This window comes from Melospiza georgiana, chromosome 4, assembly GCF_028018845.1.
Source record: "Melospiza georgiana isolate bMelGeo1 chromosome 4, bMelGeo1.pri, whole genome shotgun sequence".
Classification (NCBI taxonomy): domain Eukaryota; kingdom Metazoa; phylum Chordata; class Aves; order Passeriformes; family Passerellidae; genus Melospiza; species Melospiza georgiana.
Genome location: NC_080433.1, coordinates 8,896,935 through 8,921,865, shown reverse-complemented (window position 1 = coordinate 8,921,865; position 24,931 = coordinate 8,896,935). Strand labels below are relative to the sequence as shown.

The 24,931-nt window shown below is 41.3% G+C and overlaps 1 protein-coding gene across 2 annotated transcripts in view; it reads right to left on the bottom strand.

Moving 5' to 3' along the window:
- Window positions 1-1,516: 1,516 nt before the first annotated feature.
- SEMA3D (semaphorin 3D) overlaps window positions 1,517-24,931 on the bottom strand; it is a 140,460-nt gene continuing 117,045 nt past the window's right edge. For both annotated transcript variants that reach the window (XM_058022757.1, XM_058022758.1), the window contains exons 12-18: window positions 23,337-23,559; window positions 20,216-20,304; window positions 18,349-18,390; window positions 16,986-17,143; window positions 14,896-14,960; window positions 12,570-12,709; window positions 1,517-3,140 (exon numbers count right to left, since the gene is read on the bottom strand). In XM_058022757.1, the coding sequence (XP_057878740.1) occupies window positions 2,727-3,140; window positions 12,570-12,709; window positions 14,896-14,960; window positions 16,986-17,143; window positions 18,349-18,390; window positions 20,216-20,304; window positions 23,337-23,559 (1,131 nt within the window). In that variant the 3' untranslated portion in view covers window positions 1,517-2,726. The remainder of the gene's footprint in view (window positions 3,141-12,569; window positions 12,710-14,895; window positions 14,961-16,985; window positions 17,144-18,348; window positions 18,391-20,215; window positions 20,305-23,336; window positions 23,560-24,931) is intronic.

Below are 24,931 nucleotides of genomic sequence, written 5' to 3'. Positions count from 1 at the left end.
AAGAGGTCTTATATCTCTCACTTGGGGTTTTATGCTACCACTGTACCCCAGACTGATGAGGTCATTTCTTTAAGAAGAATCACATTGCAAGAACATTTGAAATAAAAGAAATGAAAGTAGTTTTTAAGAGCAATAACATTTTAATTCAACCATTTAAGTCTAATGTTTCCAGAACTGAGACCCTTACCCCATATTTCTACTAAAGCCAGTTGGGGGGGTTTCATTTGTAGAATACAAACCTCCAATCATACCCAAACATAAATCAGATGATTTAGTTTTCATGGAGGAGAAAAAGTATGAAAAAAGAGCCTGATTTGCTTCTTTATGAAGTAGGCAAACATGTGATGAGAGTTGTCAATTGAAGTACCATGTCACCACTGATGAGAAGAGTGGATCCTCTGCCAGTGCCTGCAAATGCAGCCCACCTGCCATTCCATAGCCTTGCTGTGGTTCCACTCATTTACTTAATGCCCAAGCCAGAGAACTGGGACTTTGTGGACTGATAAAAATCTAATAAGGAATAATAACTAGGCAGGTTCTGTGTGGTGACAGCATAATCTTCCAGCCAAGAATATTAAGTATCCCTGTGCTTTATATGTAGTAGTTTAATACCCCCATACCTTCCCTAAGTAGTCTTAATTGGCCTTAAAATCAAGGTACCCAAATTGATGAGCCTCTTGTGAAATGCCTGGTCTACATTATTTTGCAGCAAAAATGCCAAAAAGTTCTCTGCATGTTCTCAAAGTACTGTACGACTGGTTAGTATCTTCAGCATCAGTCTTTCTGCTGATTAAAGGTCCTGCGCTGAGAAATTCCCTCCTCCCCACAGATGTATTTTATAATATTTAGCACTCAGTGCTTTACACTATCAAAGCATTGTACGCATGCTATCTAATATCTCCTAATTAACTCATACATCTCCTATTAAAAAAGCATCTAAAATTAATGACATATGGTATCGCTGGCTTTTGTACAACACATGCAAACGCAGCTTTCGGGTTTTACAAGAAACGTGGGTAAGCTGAGATTCCTTTCTGAAATCTGACAAACACTTTGCCATATCCGACTTTCAACAGAGAAGAAATAAACAACGATGCAAATTGGACCTTCACAATTTTAGATCTGTGACTGAATGCGCACACAAACACCAGCACAGGCGAGGGCTCCAGAGCCAACAGTTTTGGTCCCTTAATGAGGTGCACATCAATTGCACGCCTTTCCCACAGACTTTGCTCTCAAGATCTGTAGAATGCATGAGAAACAAGTAAAGTCTGTCATTTTGGTATCCATCAAAGCTGTCTTCCATGTGAGGAAGTGGCTAATTTTTCATTTCACACTCAAAAAGGCGTGAAAGGCAAAATGGAGGGAGGTTAGATGGAACAGAGGAGAGGGGGGCTGTGACTCAGCCATCAGAGGAGACAGTAGGCCTGATTTTGAGCTTGTGTTTGTTGCTGCATATCAAGAATAAAATCAACTGAATGATACTGATGTAAAACAGACAAGGATGAGGCCAGTATTTCTTGCTTATGTGTAAAAATTTACATTATTAAACCCAAAATATAAACCAAAGAACAAGGAACACTTTACAAATGAAATTATGGTATACAGCAAATATCTAACTTACAAGTTTTATTTACACGTGGACATCTCTTATTTAATTATAATAAAAGTATTAATTTCAACAATGCAAATTTTCAACTTAAAAATACATAAGACCTTTGAGAAAAAATCCCAAAGAATACACACATCTGAGGAATGTCAGCTCTGTGTCAAGAGCACTGGTCTCAGCCACTACATATTTCCCTCATCGTCTTTCATTTTAGCCTTGTTGTTGTCTTTTAATTTTCTTTTCCTCTGCATAAAACAAAGCCAGCAAAGGGCCAGAGAAACAGTCAAAGTCAAACCTTTAGAGGCATAGAAGAGGTGCAGGCAGGAGTCCCATTATTTGTTAATAGGATTTGTGCACATACCTCCCATGGACCACTTAGGAAATTTGCTCCCAAGCATCTCGGTGGCAATTTCAATTAGAGTCAGCATTTCATTTCAGCAGATGGACTGCAAACTGGTGGCTACTCAAACACTAACGAGTAACACTCGATAATTCCCCTCTCTTAAACTCTGATTATGCTTTCTCTTTTTTATGGGCAGAATGAATGCTGTCCCTAAGCCAAAACTTAATTTGATTTTTTGCTGGGCCTCTCTGTGCTAGCAAACCCCACCCGTGTGCCTGTATACAGGCCCAGTGGGTAAATTAGGGGTATTTTTGCAGATCTGTCACACATTTCTACCATGCTTCTTATTCAGAAAGATGCCAAAGAACTGGAACTACATCTGCCTTCCCCTGAAATGTAGCCACCTCTGGGGTGGAATGTGGCAGCAAATGTTAATATGGGAACACAAACACTAAACCCTATGTGAAAATTACAAAGGAAGTAAAGAACACAGCTCACGCAGTCTAAGGCTACCCAGAAATTAGCTAAAAGTGTACACATTTTCTTTTTTAATGAATGCATTTGAAATGATTGCCTGGTTTGCAGCACTCCACTAAGGAACATCTCATTTGGCATTGAATCCCACTGTACATTCTCACACAGATTAACAGTGATGGTAAATTTTCCGATTTCAAGAAGAAGCAGTACTAACTCATAGGCAAGATGCACAAAACCAGAACACAGTATTTCTTTTTTCTTATGGAAAATGTCCTTTCTTTAAATAGCATTTACAAACTACGTCGAGTGTGGCCTGGCTGGCTCGTGGTGCCTTCGGTTTCGCTTTTTTTTCATCTCCTGCACATGCTTCCACTTGGCACCACCTTTGTTCCGCTGCCGCCGCTTCTCGCGGTGCCACATCTGTTCACAGTACTCATCCAGGCTAAAGCTGGGGCTGCTGACCAGCTGGATGTAGTCCTTGTACCTCAGCCGGGACTCCGTCAGCAAATCCCTCACGCGGCCCTCCTCGTCCTCAGTCTTCTGGGTGCTCTCCATCTGTCCGTTCTCGATGACGTTCAAGTTCAGCTTCACGATGGTGTGCACGAAGGTGTGCTCCTGGGCTTTGCAGAAATAGGCTCCCGCGTCCCTCCTCTGCAAGCTGCGGATCAGCAGCCCATGCTCCGTTTTAATGATCCTTTCATCAGCCTTCAGCTGTGGGGGTGGACAAGAAAAGAGCACAGGAGGTGAGTCTCACTGTCAAAATGAGATGTGTGTCAATGCTATGCAATGAGGTGGAGGCACGGCCTGGCTGGCACATGGAGTGTCCCATCCCCAATGGTGCAGCTGGGACAGAAACCAGCAGCTCCCTCAAGGCCTGAGTGCTGTTCCTAACTGCAACATCTGGATCATGGACACTCAGCATGCAGTAGCAAAAGACACATGCTGTACAGCTGACAGGACAGACAGCAACACTCATCACAGCACAGTGCAGTCAGCGAGGCTGCATTCTCCAAGGAAGGGGAGCTACTGGCTGCCACAAATCCCATCATTTAACTGTTCTTTCTGAGGTAACTGTAATACACCCAAAATACCAGAGTGCTTGCAGTGCCGAGGCCCTGTTACAATGAATATGAATACTACTACTGATCTTTACAGTGAAATGTTGTGTTTCTGATCTTCTTCAACCAAGTTTTACAAAAGGAAATTGATCCTGGCTTTGAATCACTGAGATGTGATTAAAAGCAGGCAATAAGGCTGGATGGATACAACAAAGTACTTTTATTGCTAAGATCTGTGGAGAATAACTTCGAGAAAAATAAGAATTTAAAGAAACCAAGATGCCAAACAAAAGAATAAGATTGCAAGTGGGAGCTAATGTCTGACAGCACAGAGGTGTAATGTCATTTACGAATAGAAATATTTAAAAATACAAGGTCTCACATGTTAAAAGTAAGGTGTACCTTAGACTAGTAAAACTGTCAGGTAAGTTATGTATCTGGTAATTAGAAGATTATTTCTAAACCAACCTAAATCAAAAAATACCTCCCCCCTCAAAAAAAGCCAAAAAAGAACAAAAAAAAGCCCGGGCCAAAACTAAACCAAAAACCAGGATGGGGCACTGGGCAACTAAGTATTTTTGCATCTGGGAAACGAGAAGGTAAGTGGTTTGCCAAAGACCATATAAAGATTAGTAGCAGAGGTGGAAGTAGAAAACAGAGCCCTAACTCCCGACATCCAGCACCAGCATTTCCTTTGAAAATGATGCTGGTTTGTCCCAGGCTGTTCCCTCCCAGGCGTGCTGTGTTCTGCTGCCACACAGAGGCTGCAGCACAGCTGGCACCCACAGACCTGGACTGCTGCTGGAGGCAGCCCCAGCTCTGCTGCTGGCATCACTGCCAACGGGGAAAATTCTGCTCAAGTTGGGCAGTGGGTTTGAAAAAGGGGGGCTGGGGGTGGAAAGAACCAACACAGAATCTGCAAATTTTCCCAGAGTGCACATCTGACCCTCCAGCAAACTTCAGAGGGGGAAGATCAGGGAGGCATAAAGATGACTAAATTAGATTTATTCACAGTGGGTAAGCTACACACTGTTTCTTTATGTAAAAAATCTGCACACGATTCCCTCTGCTACTCCATGGGAAAAAATTTATACATACATATGATTCTCCATCTGTTATGATTCTAACTCACTAGTACTTTATCATAATAAAGTCTCTTGGAGCAAAGAGATGGATGAGATGACCTTACAGGGCTTTTAGCTTTACCCTTTTCTAAGTTTCTATGACAATTACTTTGAAACCATTAAAAAAAGTTTGAGAGACCATGTTGAGATCACCAGAAAAAGCAATACACATAAATATAATACAACCAGAGACAGAGATTTTTGTTTCCTACTACTTCAGCTGTAACAGTCTTCAGTAACATATGCATTAGACAGGTATGTAGGAAAATCATATGGATGGATGGATACAGGCCTGTGTACTGCCACAGACAGGAGAACAGCAGACACAAGAAATAAGCTGCTACAAATGCAGTGAAGATTTTACTTGCCTGCTTCTCTGGCCAAGTATTTTTTGGCTCCTGCCCCCAGTTGTTGGTGTTGGGAGCTTTAGTTTCACTGTTTGTAAACTGTATATAAGCATGTCTACTCAGTACCCAGAGGGTGAAATGGTACAAATTTCAGGAAATTCCTGGAAAATCGATTGCCCTGACAACAGGTGCTACATGAGCACAAGCTACTTCTGATTTACCACACTGAGTTTAAACCAGATAAATTATGGTCAAGCCACATGCACAGAAGATAACAGGGAGACAAACTAGAAAAGGCTGCTCTTCTTTTGCAGAACCCACGGTACAGGGCACTAGTCCTCAACTGGATCATCTAGTGACACTTCACTCCAAGTAAATCCTCTTTTTTTACAGTAAAAACAGGAGCATAAAATTTACAAAAGAATCCACAAATAAGGAGCTGTAGGCAGAAATATGTCTAGGACAGGTGTTTCCTTGAGGTGCTGTGCTCCACAGAGAGCAGCAGGTGCAGGGGCCAGGTGGAAGTGCTTGGAGGCCTGGCTTTTCCAAGACAACAAGGAAATCCCTTTTTTCTGCCCAGGCTTCATGTCAACATGAAGATCCAAGTTTGTGAAACTGAGGGAGAAGCCTGGGAAGAAGCAGCTAACTTCCAGACATTTGGGTTTCATAAGGCACTGTGCAAAGACCCAGTTCCCACATTGCCTGAGTGAAAACAGGACTGATGTCTTTGAGCTCGGGGCTTGATGCAATCTCAGCAGTAGCATCTGCCTGCCGGTGGCTCTGCCAGTATTGTAGTCTAGAGCTCTTGACAGCTGTGCACCTCCCACCCTTGGAAGGGCTCCAGCTGGCTGTTTGGGCTGGCTGGGTGCCACTCCAAAGTGCCCTCTCCAGGGCTTTGCCTCTTTTCAGTGAAAGAAAGGCAGAATAAGGGCAGATCTAGACTTGAAAAGATCACTGGACCCCCAAGTCCAGCACCCTGCTACTCATAACTATTTGCCATTTGTGTAACAGCCATCATTTTTTAGTCATAAATGTGTTAACTGATGGAGCTGTCCCCTACTCTGCCTTAAGATACTGCAGAGAAAGGTAAAAGTCTAAATTGGTTATGTCCTTTAATCGAGCTCATCATGACTCCGATTTTTAATGAAGCAGTGCTCCTACACAGTGTCCTGTGTGAACCTTGGACATTGATTTAGGGTGACTGTCACCTCCTCCTCGGTGCCTTCATTGTTCATTCCTTTCTTATCCTCTGGCAGGATAAAATTATGGCTCTGATTTCACACATATTGAGCAACACTTCATTACTGCTTTCCCCCCCTCACTTCTCTTTTTGGTATCCTGTTTATGTTGTTTTACCCATAGGTTCAGAACTCCTCCTGTCCTTCCTCTCTGCTTTCCTCCCCACAGGGCTCTGGAGTTTCATAAACACCTGGCATTTCATTACTTGGTAGTAGATCTTTAACCTTTCACTTGAATGTTTAATGTGTTCTTTGGTTCCTGACCTATAGATGTAAAATATATTTTATTAAATTCTGAGGAAAGTGAAAAGATACTTAGATAAAAGAAATTTTGCTGTGTTCAACTGTGGATTCACTGTTTTACCCCCCACCATGTCAAAATCACTAACTCTTCCAAAGTATTTCTAAATAGGATTTAGCAATTCAGAAGTACACAGACTTAAATTCATAAAAGCTTGCTGACATGTCCTTAAATTTGAGCATACAATAAAACTTTAACATGAAAGACAGCTTTGTTCCATAGGAAACAACTTAAAAATCATTAAAAATGAAGCAATTGATTACCAATTGCTTTCTTAGTGAAATGGAAGCAGAATTTTTATGAGATTGTATCAACAAATTGTACTTTCGTCTTTCATGATTATCACATAAGCTTTCCAAAATTTACATTAACTGAATTATGGCACATGCCATAGATTCTAGCAAGGCCTGATAAAGGGAAAAGAACTCCATGCAAATCTAACACTTGATTTTCACAATCTGAATTTAGCAATGAAGAAAAAAAAAATTGTCAATAATGATGGCAAATCTTTAAACAATCAGTAAGTTGGAAAACAACCAAGGATTCGAAAGTGCTGTGGCACCAGGTCAATGCTTTTTGTCCTTTGCTAATGATGTGTTTAGATAGCTCCCTCTTTACAAATAATTCACATGTCAGCTCTTTCACAGTTAAAACACTGCACCTGTCTGGGAGAAGAGAGTGGCTTCAAAGCCTGCCTTTCCTCATTAATCAACATGTGAAAAAATGTTAGAGCTAAAGCTGGACTAATCATGGGTTAGCTGCAACCCCTGAACAAATTGAGAGAGGGAGAAAAGAGAATGAGGAACATTTGCAGAGAATTCACATTCATCTTTGTTTTTCTATTGTTTTCTTCATCCTCATCGTTTGACTGGAAATAAAGATCACTCTAGGGTTTTTCTGACATTATTGTTATACACGACTGTTTCTCGTGTATGGGAAAATAATAATTTAGCTACAACACAGCTGTAAAGTTAATTTTTTTAAAAACATCTTTTTTTTTAATTAATCCAACAGCCTCAGGAAAAATGAAGAATGTGTTGCTGGTAAAATGGCATTATGGACACGCATGATTCCTATTAGTTTCAAGGTGAAGTTTACTTCTTACTCTGAGACTAAACTTTAAAATCATCCATTCCTATTACTTCTCCAATATATCCAAATCAAATATGTCACTCAGTACAGAGTTACTACTTCTCCTCTTTCCCAATGAAACTGTCAAAAATATTAGTCTTACTTAAGACACTCAGGGTATTAGAAGAAAAAAAAGGCAATGAGTTTGGATTTCAGGGCTGGCACTGAATCTGTGGCTTTTTTTCTTACAATTCTGCTAGACCAGATGTTTGCAACAAAGTTGTCATCATGATGGAAAAAAACTCCAGATGCAAAAAGATAATGGAATTATCTCTTGGATAAATTGAAAAAAATGCCTAAAATGTGGAATGAAACAACACCTCCATGCTCTGATGGGGGAGCTAGGTCACAACGTTGAGCCTTGCAATGTCCTGCACAAAAATGGATCCAGCTCTTGTATCTACCAAAGTATCAGATAGTCCTTAAGTTTGGTCCACCAGGAAAACACAGTGTGAGCTGTGGGGCAGGAATGTGGAAAGGATGAGAATTGCTGAAGGAGAACCTGGAACGTCCCCAGGCATTCTGGTGGATTTATTTTCACCACCAGGTCTAAGCAGAGCAGAAAGAAGAAAGTAAATTGATCTGCACCTATTTTGTCACTTTAGACCATATGGTTTGTTCTGTCCCCTGCTGCTGAGGTGGCAGCTTGGCAGACAGGGAGCCACAGGGGACTGAGGGTGAAGTGCAGCCTAAAGCACAGGGGCTGAAGCTTTTCAGAGCAACGAGGCACCAAAACTAATGCCTTTGTAGGGAGCCCCACATTTGCTTTTTGCAGTCCTGATGCTTACTATATACATAAAATAACACAGGAGTTTTTCTGAGAAATAGCTAGTATCTGTTTAAAGCTTCAGAGAACTCCAGCAGTTCAAGACACTACGAACAGATGACGTCCCCAGAGTTTTTTATGAACTCCAGGCACTGAAACACTCCCCGTCATCCCAGTGAGTAACGCTGCATGCACAGGAACAAACATGATCAATTGCGTGAGCAACGCTAACCACAAAAGCACTAGATATTTGACTCCTGACCTTAAAACAGCCCTAAACTACAGGGAAATGTACTCCCACTGGCAGCAAAATGACCTGGTGACAGCTACTGGGCCACAGGAGATCCTGTCCCTCCCTGCAGGTTGCTCTGCCTGGAAGTCACATTCTGAACCATGACCTCAAGGGTGAAATGTCGGGGACATCCTGCTGGGCCAAATGCTTCCCATCTAGTCTGGATTTTGCCCTTTCCCTTCCCTCAGGAAGCTGCAGTGCCTTTCTGGGACAGTGCAAAGCCATCTCTTTGTAAAGCCAAGTTTAAAGACTTGCTAAGACATTACAGCTCCAGCCCTGGAACTAAAAGTCCGTAACCTAAGTTCCAGGTGCGTGGAGTCATTTGCAAAGCATGGTATCGTCATCACAATAACTTACACTGCTGAGACATGCACCAAAAGAATGCACAGTGTTATTTGAGAAATCTGCTGCAGGAAGGGAGACAGAGAGAGCAGAAAATATAATTGTAATGGGAAAAGTTATGGTAATGCATTGGTTGAGCAAAGATCAAGCTATATAATAAATATGACCTCAGTGTTTCTGTCACATATGGTATTTTTGTCAAACCGAAGTACTTTGGAAAGAAAGTCAATTACTCTGCTCTTCAGATTTTCTAGGAAGGTGTGCAATCAGGTTTTTATACTGAGGAACTAATTTTCACTGGTAAGTCAAGTTAGAAAACCTGGAAACCTCAATTTCTGGATCTGCAAATTATTAAGGGATTAACATTTTAACCATTTCACCCTTATTCCATCAAATAGAAGGAATGATTGTTCAGCATCTCTATAGATCTGGTCAATCATTTAGGGATCCATAAATTACTTAGGAATTTAAGTTTCTGCATTTGAAAACATGTAATTTCTATATTAATACAGTTATCTAAAAAAAGTCAACAAAAAGTTTCTATTTTTTGTTTCTTCTAGAAATGATGCCTACAATATAATATAAGCAAACAGAGTTTTTTCAGGAATTCAATTTCTTAGGATCCTGAAACAAAGCTGGGTCAAAATACTATAAATTGTTATTTTTAGAATTTTCTGGCAAGCTTCAAGCAGAACTAGTATCTATACACTGTCTTTAAGTGACCTTATCCTCTAACCATCAATGTGTGCATGTGCATTCCTATAGGCTATTATCTTCAGACTGAAAAAACCAAACAACCAAAAAACCCACCAAAACCCCAACCAAAAAAAACCCCAAAATCACCCCAAGAGCTGATTATTACCAAAACTAGATCACAGAGGCACTGCTGTGGATTAAGGCACAACATGTGACAAAAAGCTTTTTGCCTTCTTTTAACATTCATATTGTAGAAAATCTGTGCACATTTCTCCTTCAAATTTTCTACTAAATTTGCCTCAGAGGTTAATCCAGCCTTTTAGGAAAGATTTACTTTTCTCATGCAAACAGATGTCAGACTGTTTACACAGAGCCAGCCCAGTAAACATTGCTGTTAATGTGCAAAGATGAATTCTGTGTGCTTGCTGGGGCTTCTAATGCCACCACACATGTGCACACATTCCCTAAATCCCTCCCAACGTGCACATCCTTGGCATGCTGGGCAGTCCTGCTGTATTTGGACATGATCAGGTCTGGGTAAGGAGCATTTGGATCAGAAAAACAGGAGGGGCCAGGCCAGTGCCACAACAAACCTCTTGGAAATACAATGTGTATCAAGAAGAGTATAGCCTTAATTTAGGCTATGCCATAAATGTCAGCCTGCTGTAAATTCACTCAAAAGTTGGTTTCACCTGCAGTTTGTTCTATGATCAAACAAGAAAGACAGCTTGAGCTTGGTTCCATGACCTTCAGAGGCCTAGCTGAACCTGTGATTTATGAGCAAATCAACTGATAATATCTTTTTCCTTAAATTGACACAGATAAAGACTCAAAAGCAGCCCTTCAAAAGAGGCTTTTAAGTCTTGAAAGTGTAATCTCTTATGATATAGAAATATTACATTCTTCACAGGGAACTGGCTCCTTTATGCAAAGTTTATAGCTCATGGTATAGCTGCTATACATTATTCTTAAAAAGACTGAGTCTTCTCAAAACTTGATTTCTCATTCTCATAAAAAAGAAAGAAAACCACACAAAAGGAAAGAAAAACAACAAGAAGAAACACCCTCTCTCCCCCTGCCCCCAAGTCAGAAACTTGTTAACTATCTGCTTAAATTTACTTTAAAATCAGTCTTAAATACACAGTAAGAATTAAGAAACTGCTTTCCTTGTTTCCCTGATCAAATATGTGAGTGCATTTACAAACTGCTGCCTTAGGGAAGGTGAGCAGAGTCTCCCGTACAGGAGAGTAAAGGTAATTCCATTTCAGTGAAATCAATGACTGTAGGTCTTTAAATGCCAATACACTTCTAGCTGGGTGTGTACTTCAACCTCCTGTGGCTGAGAGAGTGCTTGGCCATCTGATCAGAAGGCTTTCCTTTTTTTCAAAGTGGCAATCTCTTTTTTTTGGTGTTAATGCACCTGTCTAAAAGTTAATTTCACTTTTTTTTCCCCTAGCAGAGGAAAAAAGTTTTGTCAATCCAAAACATGTGTAAGAGAAGGGGAATAAATTAAAAGCATTGGAGTGTTACAGTCAATATACATTATTGTATGTTTTTGTTTCATCTGGTAGAAAATCAGAAGTATCCCCTAACTCTGGTTTTCTGGGCCATGACATAACTGGGGTTGCAACCTTGGGGTGAGTACCATGAGTCACATCTTACCCAGAGGTGATTCCCTCCCAGACACCTGCCCTGGCCTGCAATTCCCCAGCCTTTGGAAAGGACCAGCACGTCCTCTGCACTCAGGAAGTCTCATAGGACGAATTATCACCGAGAGTGGAACACCAGTTGTATGTTTGATAGTTCCTGTCATTTAAACTAATTTTTGTCTTGGATGAACATCTAACAGAAAAGCATATCTAGCACCTGGGACCAGGTCCTTTGAAAGGGCAGTTCATTTCCCTTCTCCCTCCCTGTTGCCATGGCTGCCATCACAGCAGGACTTGGCCTCAGACACAAAATCACTCATGGAAGAGAAAGGCTATGAAAACTCCCGAGGTTTGCAACTCACTCACAAACCCCGTCCAAACCAGTCCCAGCACAGTGACCTTTCAGTCATGTTGGAGAGCCCCTTTGTCACTAGCTCAAGGAGGAATCATCAGGAAATTGTGCAGGGGGTTTGCAGCAACCTGGCGGCTTCTCCAGAGCTTCTCCATCAGTGAGGACCCCAAAGCTCCATCCCAAAGGAATTAAGGGCCAACACAAATCTCACTGCTTTCTACACCAGATGCAAGGCGCAATCCTTAACCTGAATTCTCTAAATGCCATTTAAGCAAAAATCTCAGACTCCACTAACAAGAAAAAAAGCAAATAAAAAGCATTTTAACCACAGACCATTCCTCCTCTGGGGAGAGATGGAGAGAAGCAGCAAACCATACATGCAATTCTTAGCTACACTGCTCAACATGGTAAGGGAAAGCAATCAGACACTAAATAGAGCTGAGACTTTACTGAAACATAAGGTTTTGAACATACTTTTACCTACAGAAGCAGATGAGTTAATTATTGGACAAAACAGCTTTGACTTTTTAATCATTTATCTATATTATCTCTAAATATTTATAGAGATTATTATCTCTCTATATTTATCTATATTATCTCTCTTTTCATTTTTTAATAGGATGGGCAGGTTAAATCAAAATAAATATCAAAATCTGCCTATGATACAGTGCAAATGGCTTCTCTCTTCCCCTCTGCATGCCCCAAATGGTGATAGCAGAATGCTATGTGATACCTAAGGTGAGGCAGGGAAAAGTAAAACACTGACTGGCCCCAGTAACTCCTGCCTCTCAGTGCTCAGCTGAATTCTCTATGGAGGAAACCTGCCTTGATGATTATAACTTACCTCTTCTCGATGTTCTTCTCCAGAGCGTTGAACATACCACCTAATAGAGGCTTGCTGGGACTTAGGAGTACATTCCAGAAAAGTGGAATTAAATTCAATGCCAAAAATCACCTTTTCATCAGCAGTTTCATGACTAATGCCTGGAAAGCAAACATGGTACAGGAGATTAACCCTGACCTGCTTTTTAAAGCAATGGGAAAACAGCCTGATTCAGAACAGATGCTATAAGAGTGAGTGAATTATAAAAACGCAAAGGAAACTTAACTTTTAGCTTAAACTATAACTATGAGGATTTAGAGGCGGCTGCTAACCTTCCTTCAGCGCAACTGGTTTTTAAGGAGGTCAATAAAATCTGTATCATGAGCTTGCTCCATTTTAAACTTGGGGCTTTCGCCTATGAGGAATTTAAAAGCTGACCTGTATTTTTCCTTTAAGTAATGCATCCACTAAACCTGAGCTAAACCTGTTAAGTTAGATTGTATGGTCTGATTTGGTCACCCAAAGGAGTCACAGGGCTAAAGCAAACTGAAGTTTGCTTCCCTTCACTGTATTTTGAAATGCTCTGTAGTTTCAGAACAGATACTGAAGGAGCCATGAGGAGATCTGAAGTCCTTTCTTGGTCTTCTTTAAATCTGAGAAAATAATTTCTAATCGCTGCATCTTCATTTTTTCTTCTAGTCTGTCTTATCTCTGTCTTATCTACCTTAGCAAGAGACTAAAGCTGTTTCTTATGCCCTGTGAATAACAGAAAGGAAGGTGAAAATAGTGGCGTCTCTTGAATCGAAAGTTAGCTCCACATCAGAATTAAAACAATTTTGGATCATGCTTTCAATATAACAACTACCTGTATGAGATCTATAGAAATTCAAGCTCTCTGCATCATTTCCCCATACCACTAAGATTTTGGTAGAGCCAAAAAACTTCATTCAGCCAACAAAGTCTCTGGGAGAGAATCTCACACAGTGGAGCAGTGGATTTAAGTAAGTTTGGGGGCCATAATATTACTGATTATCACAAATGGCCTAAATAGGCCAAGAGCCTGGAGGGACAGAGGTCAGCTTCATGGGTTTGGGGCACATAGAAGTCACTCCCAGGTGGATAAAATTGCTATTTGGTGGCACCATGTCAGGGCAAAGAATTAATACCAATTTCTGTGCTACAAGACTGTAGATTTGTCTAATAAAGCTAACTCTTCTAGTATCTCTTTATCCTTCCAGGAAAATGTGACAGTGTCAGCCTTTCTGCTAGGGTTTCTATAACCTTGAGCTTTGCACAGTCTCAGATATCAGTGTTTGGAGAGTCGTGGCAAGCAGCAAGCAGGGAAATTCTGGCCCTTGGGATGAACAGGAGTTTTGTCGCTGACTTTGATGGAAATGAGATCCTACCCTGACTTTTTAACTATGTCTGCAAGCACACATGTACAGTCAGAGCCCTCTAGACTGTGCAACAGACTTGAGGCTTTGATCCCATGGCAAGCAGCTCTGATTTCTGCACTGCCTCCCACTGAGGTCTGCAGCAGGAACCCAGCACCGCAGCAGCACGGAATAACCGGAGATCAATGGGAAGGGGTGGCTTGTCCCAAAGCCAGTGTTCAACGTGGTGATACAATCAATACTGTTTTGTCTGGATTGTTCACTTTAATAAGCAGCTAGAAGAACCCCAGACAAAGCCAAGCTTGGGTTTGAATGCTATTCATTTATTTTGTGCTGCCACAGGGATTGCTGTGTAACCGCAGGGTTTCACACTGACAGTGCTCGTTGAGAGAGAAGGGCTGCAGATGCCAGAGGAGCAGCCAGATCCATTGGCATCTGGAAAGGGGGTGTGGGAAAGGGAGGGGGAAGCAGGCAGGGGGAAGGGGGTTCTTGTTAATAACAGGGGTATTTAAGTAGCTGTGGGAAGGGGAAGGGGCTGGTTTGGCAGCTGCAGCTCAGCCTTTGGGCCTGTGTCAAGTGGCAGAGGGGAGATGGCATGTTCCCCACCCAATCCTGCAAGCTTCTCTGTGGGACTTACTGCCCAGTTTCTGGATGGAACATCATGCACACCCCATTAGCTACCTTCAGGGACATGTGTGATGTTTTGGTGTCAGGGGTATTTCTCCCTGCCTGGTGTGAAGGGTTCCCCATAAGGGATGCAAGGGTGACATCCCATGCTGCCTGTTCCTTACCAGCTCCAGCTCTGAAAATTTAAATGTGTGAGGGCTAATGGATATGGAGTGCAGCAAAGACAACTGTTCTGTTGAGCTTAGCAAGTTTTTGGAGACAGAGACAGTCACAGCAAAATCTGCTGCCTAAGCAACAAAAGAGCAAGAAAGGTGAAAAATACTCACTGTCTTCCACATCCCAGCACTGTGCAACTGGGTCTCCATACTTGACATCCTGCCTTCTGGCTCGCCTATGGGAAGAGCATGCAAACTTGTAACACTTCAGACATAATTGCTGGAATGCAACAACAAAATACAGAGGAGCTCAGCAGATGTGGACTTGCATTGCTCCCATCCTACTGCTGACAATTACAGTCTTAACTAAAACCAGTCTCACCCTCAAAGCAGCATGTGGCCTAGAGAGATTTGTATAACTGACATCAAGAGAAGAGCCTGTGATTTGGGAAAACCACTGGGAGGGAAAAGAGAAAAAGCAAGAGAAAAATATCTGCCTAAAATAAAGAGTGTGTAAAGCAGCGCCAGAAAGTGTCTAAGCTTGCTTTAGGAGCACAGGTCTAATGGTGTGGTGGACTGTGTTGCAAATATCTAAAAAAATTTCATGTTGTAGATCATGAAAAAGGCCTGAAGTTCAAGAGGTGATATTCAAAATTAAGCTCAGTATTAGCCCAAGGTGATGCTGACTAATAAACCAATTATTAAAATGCAGAGAGAAGAGCATGTATTTTAGTTTGTTAAAAAACAATTGACAAATCTTGTTATCTTTCATCTTAATGGACAGAAAAAACATAAGGCAATGGTCTGAGATGATCTACTAACTTGCCCACCAATCTCTGTGTGTGTTACATGAACTCACCATGATTTACTGCCATTTCAGTGTAATAGCACTAAAAAAAGAGCAAAATCTTCCTCTGTGTATGATTGCATTTATTTCACAAGAGCTATGGAAAAAAAATGGAAACTTTTTCAATTTTTCAGTCAAAGAATTGGAGACCCAGGAAAGAACTGGTTCTTTCTTCACAAGCAGCAGCAGTGGGACCTCCCATGTGCAGAGCATGGCCCCGGAAGGAGAGCAGGTTGCTAAGGCTGATGTGTTCACTGAGCAAAAGCTGCAAACATGCTGGAAGCACAGCCTTCAGCACAGAAGGAAAACATTCAAGTAACTGATCTGCTGCAGGATTCCCAGGGCCAGTCACCCATCCCTTGTTTTGGAGACACAGACTTTTGGCCTTCCCTCCAAGCTGCACATCTGTTAAAAACCATGGACCATCCATCTCCGTGTCCCAGCCCACCCCAGACTTCAGCAAGCCTCATGTGTCACTAACTTTGCAGTGAGCCTGAACACTTGCTTTTCTCCTTGCTTTTATGCTTCTCTGAATTTAGTTTGCTTTGGCTATGAGGGAGAACACATTAAGTTTCTTGACACCACGACATGATAACTTATGAGTCATTAACTTCAATGGCTCAGGACCCAGCCCTGTGACCCCTAAGGTAGAAAGTGTCATTCCAGAGCCTGGGCTCTAACTGCAGCCCCACTGCAAGAATTACTGTCAGGAGGACTTTGTCCAAAGCAGAATAAAGAGGCTGTGAAGAACTCTGGTTCCAGCTAACTCAGCCAAAAACTTCAGGAGACACATCCAGCAGCTTAGGCACTGCACTGCTAGACCCTGCAGTGTGCTCTCCCTCCGTCCAGATCCAAGGTGTTGTCCTAGCTGATGGGTACAGAAAACTCAGATGAAGCTTCTTTCACTGTGGAAAAACTGCTGCCAATGTGGTTAAATCATGGTACTTAAATCTCTGTCCCCCTCTCATGGCTAGACCACAAATACAATTGTTGGGTTAGGTCAGGGAATTAAATATATTTTATTATTGACCACTCTGGGATGCTATGTTAAACTCTGCTTTCTAACTGCTCTGAAAAAGTCAGAAGCTTAAGAGAGGCTCTTGCCTCTTGGGCTGAGTTAGCCACAACCTGGACCTCCATCTGAGCATCTTGTGACTTAAAGCATTCAGCATAAAAAAGGAAAGTGATGGATTTATGATCTTAGCTGCCATAGCCAAGTTACTGTCACACACACTTAAACAAAGCTATGTTGTCTTCACAGCTCTTCGAGCAGAAATGTGAAACATGGCCAGAGTATGATCACATTTTAAGGCAAATGATATGCTAAGTAAAAAGGCAACAAGTTATGAATTGGAACATCTAAAATTCTTGCAAGCAGCAAGATCTTTTTCAGCACATTGTGGTTTTTTCTTACCTTTTAGAAGTGGGGGCATATCTGGAACAAGAGTTTCCATCCCAGGCACAGTATGGGTCTCTGGCAAGGCAGCAGTCTGCACAAGCCTTCCCATACGTGTGACATCTGTGCAGAGAGAGCTGAACCAATCCATCCCTGGAACCAATGTACAATTGTTGCTGCAAATCAGGCAAAGCGAATTAATTAGAAGTGTTCTCCAAGTAGCCAGTGTAAAAAGTTCCCTTTTCAGTGCCACAGTTACAGACTTTTAACCTTATCCCAGATTTTGTAAAGCAAGGGAAAAAAATTCCTCCTTTAGTGTGAAATGTTTCTCAGGGCTCAGTGTGAATTGGCCAGTGCCCATCCATCCCAGCAGAGAGGAAAGGGGACTGCAGTCCTGGAAAGACACCAGCACTCAACACCCTCACACCTTTAGATGTGTGCTGCAGTAAAAGATCAGAACCAAACCACGGAAAGAATGGCTTAAAAACACATTTATAACAAGGGCTGGATAGTCATGATGTTAACAATCTGGGAACTCGGGGTGACCTTGTGTGAATGAATTTCATGTTCTGCTTCTGATCCTGAGGTGGGACGGGGATAATGTTACTGCCCTCTTCCCAGTGTGTGAGTGGGTCGCCTGTGGAGCCAAGGGTGGTCCAAGCTGGAGCTGGCTCATGCAGCACTTCCCTCTGGCCTGCCACCTTTTTTCATGGGAGATGGGACCCAGCTGTGCTGTGCGTGCCTGAACGCCAAAATGCCTCCTCCCGTGTGAGTGAGCCGTGTTGTGCCCGAGCTGCTCTGGCCACTTCTGTGGGTCAGGGAGGGGTGGATATGGTGTCACACTGCCTCCTGAACATGCAAGGAGCCATCCCAGAGCTTGGAGCTGCCATAAAATCCTTTCCCATCAGGAGACACCGTGCTGGGACCAGCCCCTGCGCTGCCAGGGTTGGACCACCCAGATTCAGGCTGCAACTTTAGAGGAGGGGGACTGGTTGTGTGCGTACAAATTTTAGCACAGTGAGGCCCTGTGCTACTAATAAAAATAAAAACAAAAATAGTAATAATAATTTATTGCTAGATTGTAAAGAGACAAGTATTTCTGGAGGCTGGAAAAAGAATGTGCATTGGCTTCGCTTACAAATCCCACTACCATATGACTAAAGATTTGTTTCCCTGAATAATTACCAGCCTGGGTACACAAATTACTGTTGTAAGCAAGTAGGAATTAGGCAGGGAAACAATTTCAAACATATCTCCTTCCTTCCAGTTACATTTTAAGAGCCATCCATGGAAAGCTTGGCCACTAAGCAACAGGTGTCACCTGAAAATAGGTGTTCAGTGCACCCCATATCCTCCAGTAGTTAAACAAGATTATGATTACCTGTTTCTGAGAAATCTCCATGGTCGAGATAACTGAAGGATGCTGAAAAATAAAACAGCAAGGTGTATTAGTTTACAAATTCCCTGCTCTTAGTGAAAAAGAGAGCAAAACTTAACAATAAGCACAACTATAAGCAAATAAAATTACAGGTTCGTTTGCAAGGTTTAAACAAATATGAAAAAAAAAAAAACCCAAAGAATAGAAAATCAAGAAATTCATGCTGCCCAAAAGAACTCCCATCAATTTCCCCTGCTGGAAGGAGGCAATTAGCTTCTCACAGTTTGCTATCTACTCCATCCTGGGCAATGAGCCTTTACATCAACTTTAGTTCATATTAAGCACTATTTAAAAGGCTTAGTTGCCATTTAAGGGATACATAGGCAGACCTCTGCACCAGGATATATTTCATGGCTATGAGAGACAGTGAAATTTTTGCCTGTAACTGATGTAAGAACAGCACAAAGCTCAGGGTATTAGCCATCACCCAACAGAAGATTGATCTAAGCCCATTGTTTAATATTAATGCAGTTTGAGGAAATAAAGCACATTTTTTCAGCCATTACTCCCTTCAATTTTCTGGATTCAAAAACGTGGAGATAGCAGTTACAAACATTACCAATAAAAATGTGAAGAAATGTCTACTGAGTAGAAAAAAATGACCTCTTTTTTGTTTTAAATATGATATGGCACATTTTCCCTTGACGTTATGTTTTAAGAATGCAGCAAATTGGTGCACATACTGGAACTGCTCATTATTTGGCAGGCCACTGAGTAACCTTGGTATTTTCTGAGTGATATTTATAATTGGTGTCCAAGACAGTGGGAAGAAGACATAGAGATCCTTTAAATCAAAGCTTCATCATACACATGACATATCAAAAGGCATATGAAGAAATGAACTCTTTGAAATAATTGTTAATGATCCTGTGCTTACACTTGGAAAAGTTTCAAATTCATTTATTCAGTAAATGGACAACAATTTGGGCTGAACAGCACATAGCAGAGAGGATGTGTGGAAATTAATCAAAATCTGTGGATGCAGACAAACTTTGATGGAAAAGCAAAGCGAAAACTGAAGAAGAGCTGCGCAGCATGAGAGGAAAGCAAAGTGAGAATGCAAAGAATTAAGAAGAAACTAATAAATGGAAAAAGAAAATCAGTAGGGAAGACAAAGGTTTCCAATTTTCTGACATAAAAGTATGTTGATGTCAGCTCCTTTACCAGCACTAAAGTTAGTCAGAAATTGTGCCTGTGCAACAAAAAGAATCTTGGGCTTTTCACAAGCTGTATTTATGAAGAAGTTCATTGGTGTTAGCAGGGTTCCAGTTACAGAATAACCAAATCAAAATAGTCAAAAATACTGAGTCAGTCTTCACCAATAAATAAAGGCACACTGATAATCAAAACTAACTTATTTTTAATTTTCCTTATGCTTTCAATTCCCAATGTTGCTATTTGAAAGTATTTCTCTGCACCATGGAATTTTACGTGCTTGTCTTTTAAAAATTATGATTGTACCTAGAATACTGTCAATGCCAATTGGGTCATAGAAAATTTTACATTAAAAATAGAATACTACTATTTTAATATGTATAAATAATAAAAAATGTGGACTTATAATAAGATTTCAAACTAGAACAAAGCAGGCTAAATGACACTTTCTATTTGAAAAATCACGGTCTGTTTGGTTTTGGACATTTTTCAATTGACTTGCCCAAAGAATACCAAGGCATTTAAAAATTTACGTAGTGTCCCTCTGGAAACTTGAACGAGTTCCAGTAAACAAACAAGCAGACAGACAAAGCCAGTTTGGGCCACCAAGTCCCCTGAATAATATTTAATTGATGTTGTGGCTTTTCATGCTTACCTTGAATATCTGCAGCTCTTCCAGGACCACCTCCTCCTTGGTCCACTTCTCCTTTGTGATACTCACAACCTTCAGGACTGTGCCTACATCTGAAACAAATGTGAAACCTCATGTAAAACCCTCAGGTATGTTTCAATAGGTGTGGGCCACTCCATTTCCTGCCCTGGAGATAAAGCTAATCCATGAAGGATGCTGCTTTCCAACCACTGCATCCCCTGCTGCCTGCAGAGCTCTCTCCATACAGGGCATTTATGGTTTCACTGCATGGCTGAGCCCACACAGCCACAGCCTGCTCCTGGCAGGGATGGTCCAGCTCTCCTGCTGCACAAACACACAAACACAGACCAGCATGTCCATGCTGCCAGCTACAAGCTTCTGCACATTTCCCTGAGCCAGAACTGGGGCCCACCTGACCCCAAAGAGAACTGGCTCAGGGGACTAAATTGGCAGAAAATTATTTCCTCTTTTTTATAGAATTCATTTGTTTCCAGTATAGCTCCTTAATCAGAAGTAAACTTTATTTAAATGCAATGAGTTAAGCAATGCACTTTTGAAATTTATTTTTTCATTTAAGGATTTTTTTTTAAGAACCCAACTTCATTCAGCATCAAAATTTTAATTCATTCATTACTTCTTTGGAGTCATCTAGAGATTTTTTTTTAAGTTAAATCTTTTCATCAATTTTAACCTGGATTCTTGCTTGGTGAAAAAAATAGCTGCTCATTTCATGTCAGAGCATTACACACTAGTGAACCTTGAATGGCCTTAAAAAGAGCTCAGAAATTGCTCAGGGGAAGTGGGTTGGGTGCTGGGATGTGGGAATGATGCAGTGCAGCTGAGCCCTAAGCTCTACACATAGCAGTGAAATAATGAAAAATAATACATTATAAGGGAAAGAATGAGATTTTCATTCTTCTTTTCCCAAACTACTGAAGTTCATATTACCAATCAAAGTAAAATTATTACAGTTTGCCTTATGAATTAGAGGTTCTTTCCAGAGTTTGTTTGACATAATTGCCAAAGTGCACATGTACAAGTTGGCTGTGTACATTCAAACATATAATAAGCTACTGATCTTCTGCTGCTCAACATCTCCAAGGTTATTTGTTATATCCCTATTCAGTCACTCTATATAATTGAAATTTTATCTTTGAGTTAATTTCTTTCCTTACAATGAGTTTAGAGGATACAACAGAAGAAAACCACGCACCTACAGAAAAGAAAACTCACTTTTAAAGAAGGCATTGCAGAAAAATAAATGTCTGCATGTTGTGGACTGCCATCTAGTGACTGCATGGTACTTGCTGGTCTTGACACCTCTAAACCAGACTACTTACACTTCAAGTGTTTCTCTTAGTGCCAGGTAGGAACAGTTAACCTCGGAGTATTCAATTGCAGGTCTCTCAATATAATTTTATTTCTACAAAAAACTTTAAAATGGAGGGCACCAAACATGTGAAAGCAGCCTCTACGGCCACTTAAAGAATATTTTGTACATTTTTTCAAGTGAACTCATCTTCTCAGACAGCTAAATTTCAAATTATTTCTTCTCACTCTTATCACAAGGAAAGTAAGTTGCAGTGAGCATTCCCAAATCCCAGGCATCACACCGTTTGGGAAGGAGTTCCTTTTACTTTGTTGACTATATTAATACTGCTCTCAGAAACCAACAAGGATTTTCCATCTTCATCATGCCTAAAGCTCATCCCCAGCCTTTTCAGCCAGTGGGGGAGCAAACAGCACTTTAATGGTCTTTTTGAATGAAACTGTGCTTTTTTCTCTGACACCACTGTACTAACTTGGGACCACAGAGAGTCTGTGACATTCTCTGGTTTTGGAAGACAAGGATTGTGAAACCAATTTTGCAGAAAGACATAAAAGTTTTGAAAGAGAGGCTATCTCCAGACTCCTGTGTAGGGTAGCACAGGTAGAAAACTTCAAGGCTGAGCCAACCCACGTTACAAGAGATGATGCTCTCTGACAGTTCACTCCTTTCCTCAAGTTACTTCAGAATACCCACACATCAAATTGTGCTATATGCTAGAATTTGCTCACAAGCCAGATAAAATGCTGGGCAATCCAACAGCACTGGGGTGGGATTCAAACTGAAATCCTAGTTTCCCTGCAGCTCATGGCAGTAGTTCATCCAATGCACTTGGATAAACCTTGCCACCTCTATGTACCTCAGTTTCACCTTCTCTGAGTGGGGGATAATGGCAATGACCTCCTTACTAAAGCACTCAGATCTACCAGTGGAAAGTGCCTTGTAATACCTATACAGAATGAGAGTGAGACAATGTTGGATTATGAAATTAGAACAAAAAATCCCAGTGGAGTAATGCGGTAGATTATTACTTCAGAAATGTTATGAATAGGTATATTCATATTCCTTAGTACACCTTGCTGTAGGGTGATTCATCCAGTGATTCTAAATTTAATTACTATGGGAAAACTAGGCCTTTTCCTTAAGGCATTTGTCTATTATAAAAATGTAAATAGATAAATAATTATCCATAGAAAAACAGCAAAGCAGTTTTTTTCCCTGACAGAACAGCTTAACCTCTCTCTGTTCAATCCTGGTTGTCACATTTGGAGCTATCATGTTGCTAATTTGTATCTTTAAAATTAGTTGAGTAGAACTGTTGCCTTAGGCTCAATTTGAAATCCTTAACTGTTCAGCATCACATGAGATAAAATGCTGAAGCATCATGTCACTATTGATAATAGGAAATGCTCCTTGAAGCTATCAAGGTAATTTCTTTTACTTTTAATAGTTTTATTGATGTGCTTTCAGCAGGATGTGAGACTACCATGTAATGTAAAGACAGGTAGCACTTGGAGGGCAAGGAAGTTCAGGTACTCTGACCCCTAAATGGTTAATCACCCAGGCAGCAGGAGGCATTTAAATCCCAACAGCAGTAATATCCTGAACTGACAAATTAATTTAATTTAAGCATTTGCAAGGAGAGCTGGATCAGAACCAGGAGCACCTACATGCTTCCTGAAGCTGTATGCATAGGAAAAAGATGTTAATCTAGAGTTTATTCAGGACCTACTGGACTAAAGCTGCTCTAAAAGGACGGGGTTTGTGCAGAATGACACTGGAAGCTCTCTCTCATACCTGTTCCTAGGAAAATGACATCGTACTGGCCATCCTCTGCCATGACGTGGTCCACCACGATCTGCGTGAGGCGATAGTCCACGTTGATGCGCGTGAACACGGGCGCGCCCGTCACCGGGTACACGGCCTTGTGCATCAGCGGGTGCCGCCGGATGAAGCTGATCACCTCGTCAGGGAAGTCCCTGGTGGACTTTATGAGCGGGTCGTAGGTTTTGCTGGGACACTGAGGGACACAGAACAAGGAGATGAGAGGAATTTTAGGGAAGAAGTGCAATTAGAGATCAAGTTTTCCACAATAACATTTGCTGGTAATGATCGTATTTTTGAGTGGTTCTTCTCATCCCAAAGCAGCACTTGGTCACCAATACCTCATTTTTTGAAAGAACTGCTTTAAAACCAGAGAAATTCCCATGATGGGCTGAATATGGGTGCAGAGAATTTCACCCCCTTGTCCCCTGTCAGACTCAGAGCCATAACACCGCGTTTGGTGTTTTACAGAGACAAGGAGAGGAAAGGAGACCTGTCATGCTCTGTAGGATTCACTTTAACCGTGCTAGCAGCACTGTTAAATTTGTGCTGGTACCAGAGCAGAGCCAACAGCAAGCCTGGGCTGCCCTCCCGTGGCTGCTGCAGGAGGAGCACACGTACTTGAAGTGCAGCATCTAAAGGTTTTTCTGCTTTTAGTGTTTCTGTTCCTTTTTCCAAAGCTGCCTGAGTTTCTGCTTTTGGCCTGAAATCAGAGGCCACAGCTTTGCCCTGTATATGGCCTGAAATAAATTCCTTTTCAGTGAACTTACTTCCTACACATCACATTTATTTTTTTCCAAAAAAGGTGTATTGTCCAGACACCAGAAAATCCCTATTATTTCTCAAAATTTACTTCCTTACTCATTCACTGAGCTGACACTCAGGACCATGGCTTAGCTGCTGCAGCATTCTTTTCTCTAGATTTTAACAGCACAGTCTCATCCTCTTCTGCTCCTTTAGACACTTCTTCATGCTGGGGTTCACTCCCATCTCTAATACACCCCTACTGACAAACTGGTCACTCCATCTGTTTCTTTTGCTTACACAAAGTTGGTTCCAACACATCTTGCCTGAAGATCACTTACAAACCTACCTCTTCACCTCCTTCAGATTTTTCCCTTCTGAGCCTTTTGGGGTAAGCCCAAGTACATATGTGCAAGGTGGCTTATTTTGGTGACCCACAATCTCTCATCACCTGTCTTTGCTTTCTTTCCACAACTGTTTGCATCTCTTTTCTGTCCCTTCTTTTACAATCAGTCTCAAATCCAAGCCTGAGAAAACTTCTGTTTTGAATCTGGATGCATCTAGATGTGTCACTAGGGAATTAAAATTCTGGGTAAGATGAACTGGACACATTATTCCAGTTGGTGACAACTTTTCTCATAGGAACTATTCATTGCTGCTTTTTAATAGTTCTTAGTGAAGCAATGCCTGTATTTACTGCCAGGTGGAGCTCTAACACAGCCTGTGAAGAAAGAAATGTGATGTGCTAATACCTCTGTACTCTAGTAAGTTGTGTGGTGAAGTTGCTCCACAGTTCTCCTTCATAGCAATTTTTGAGAGAAGAC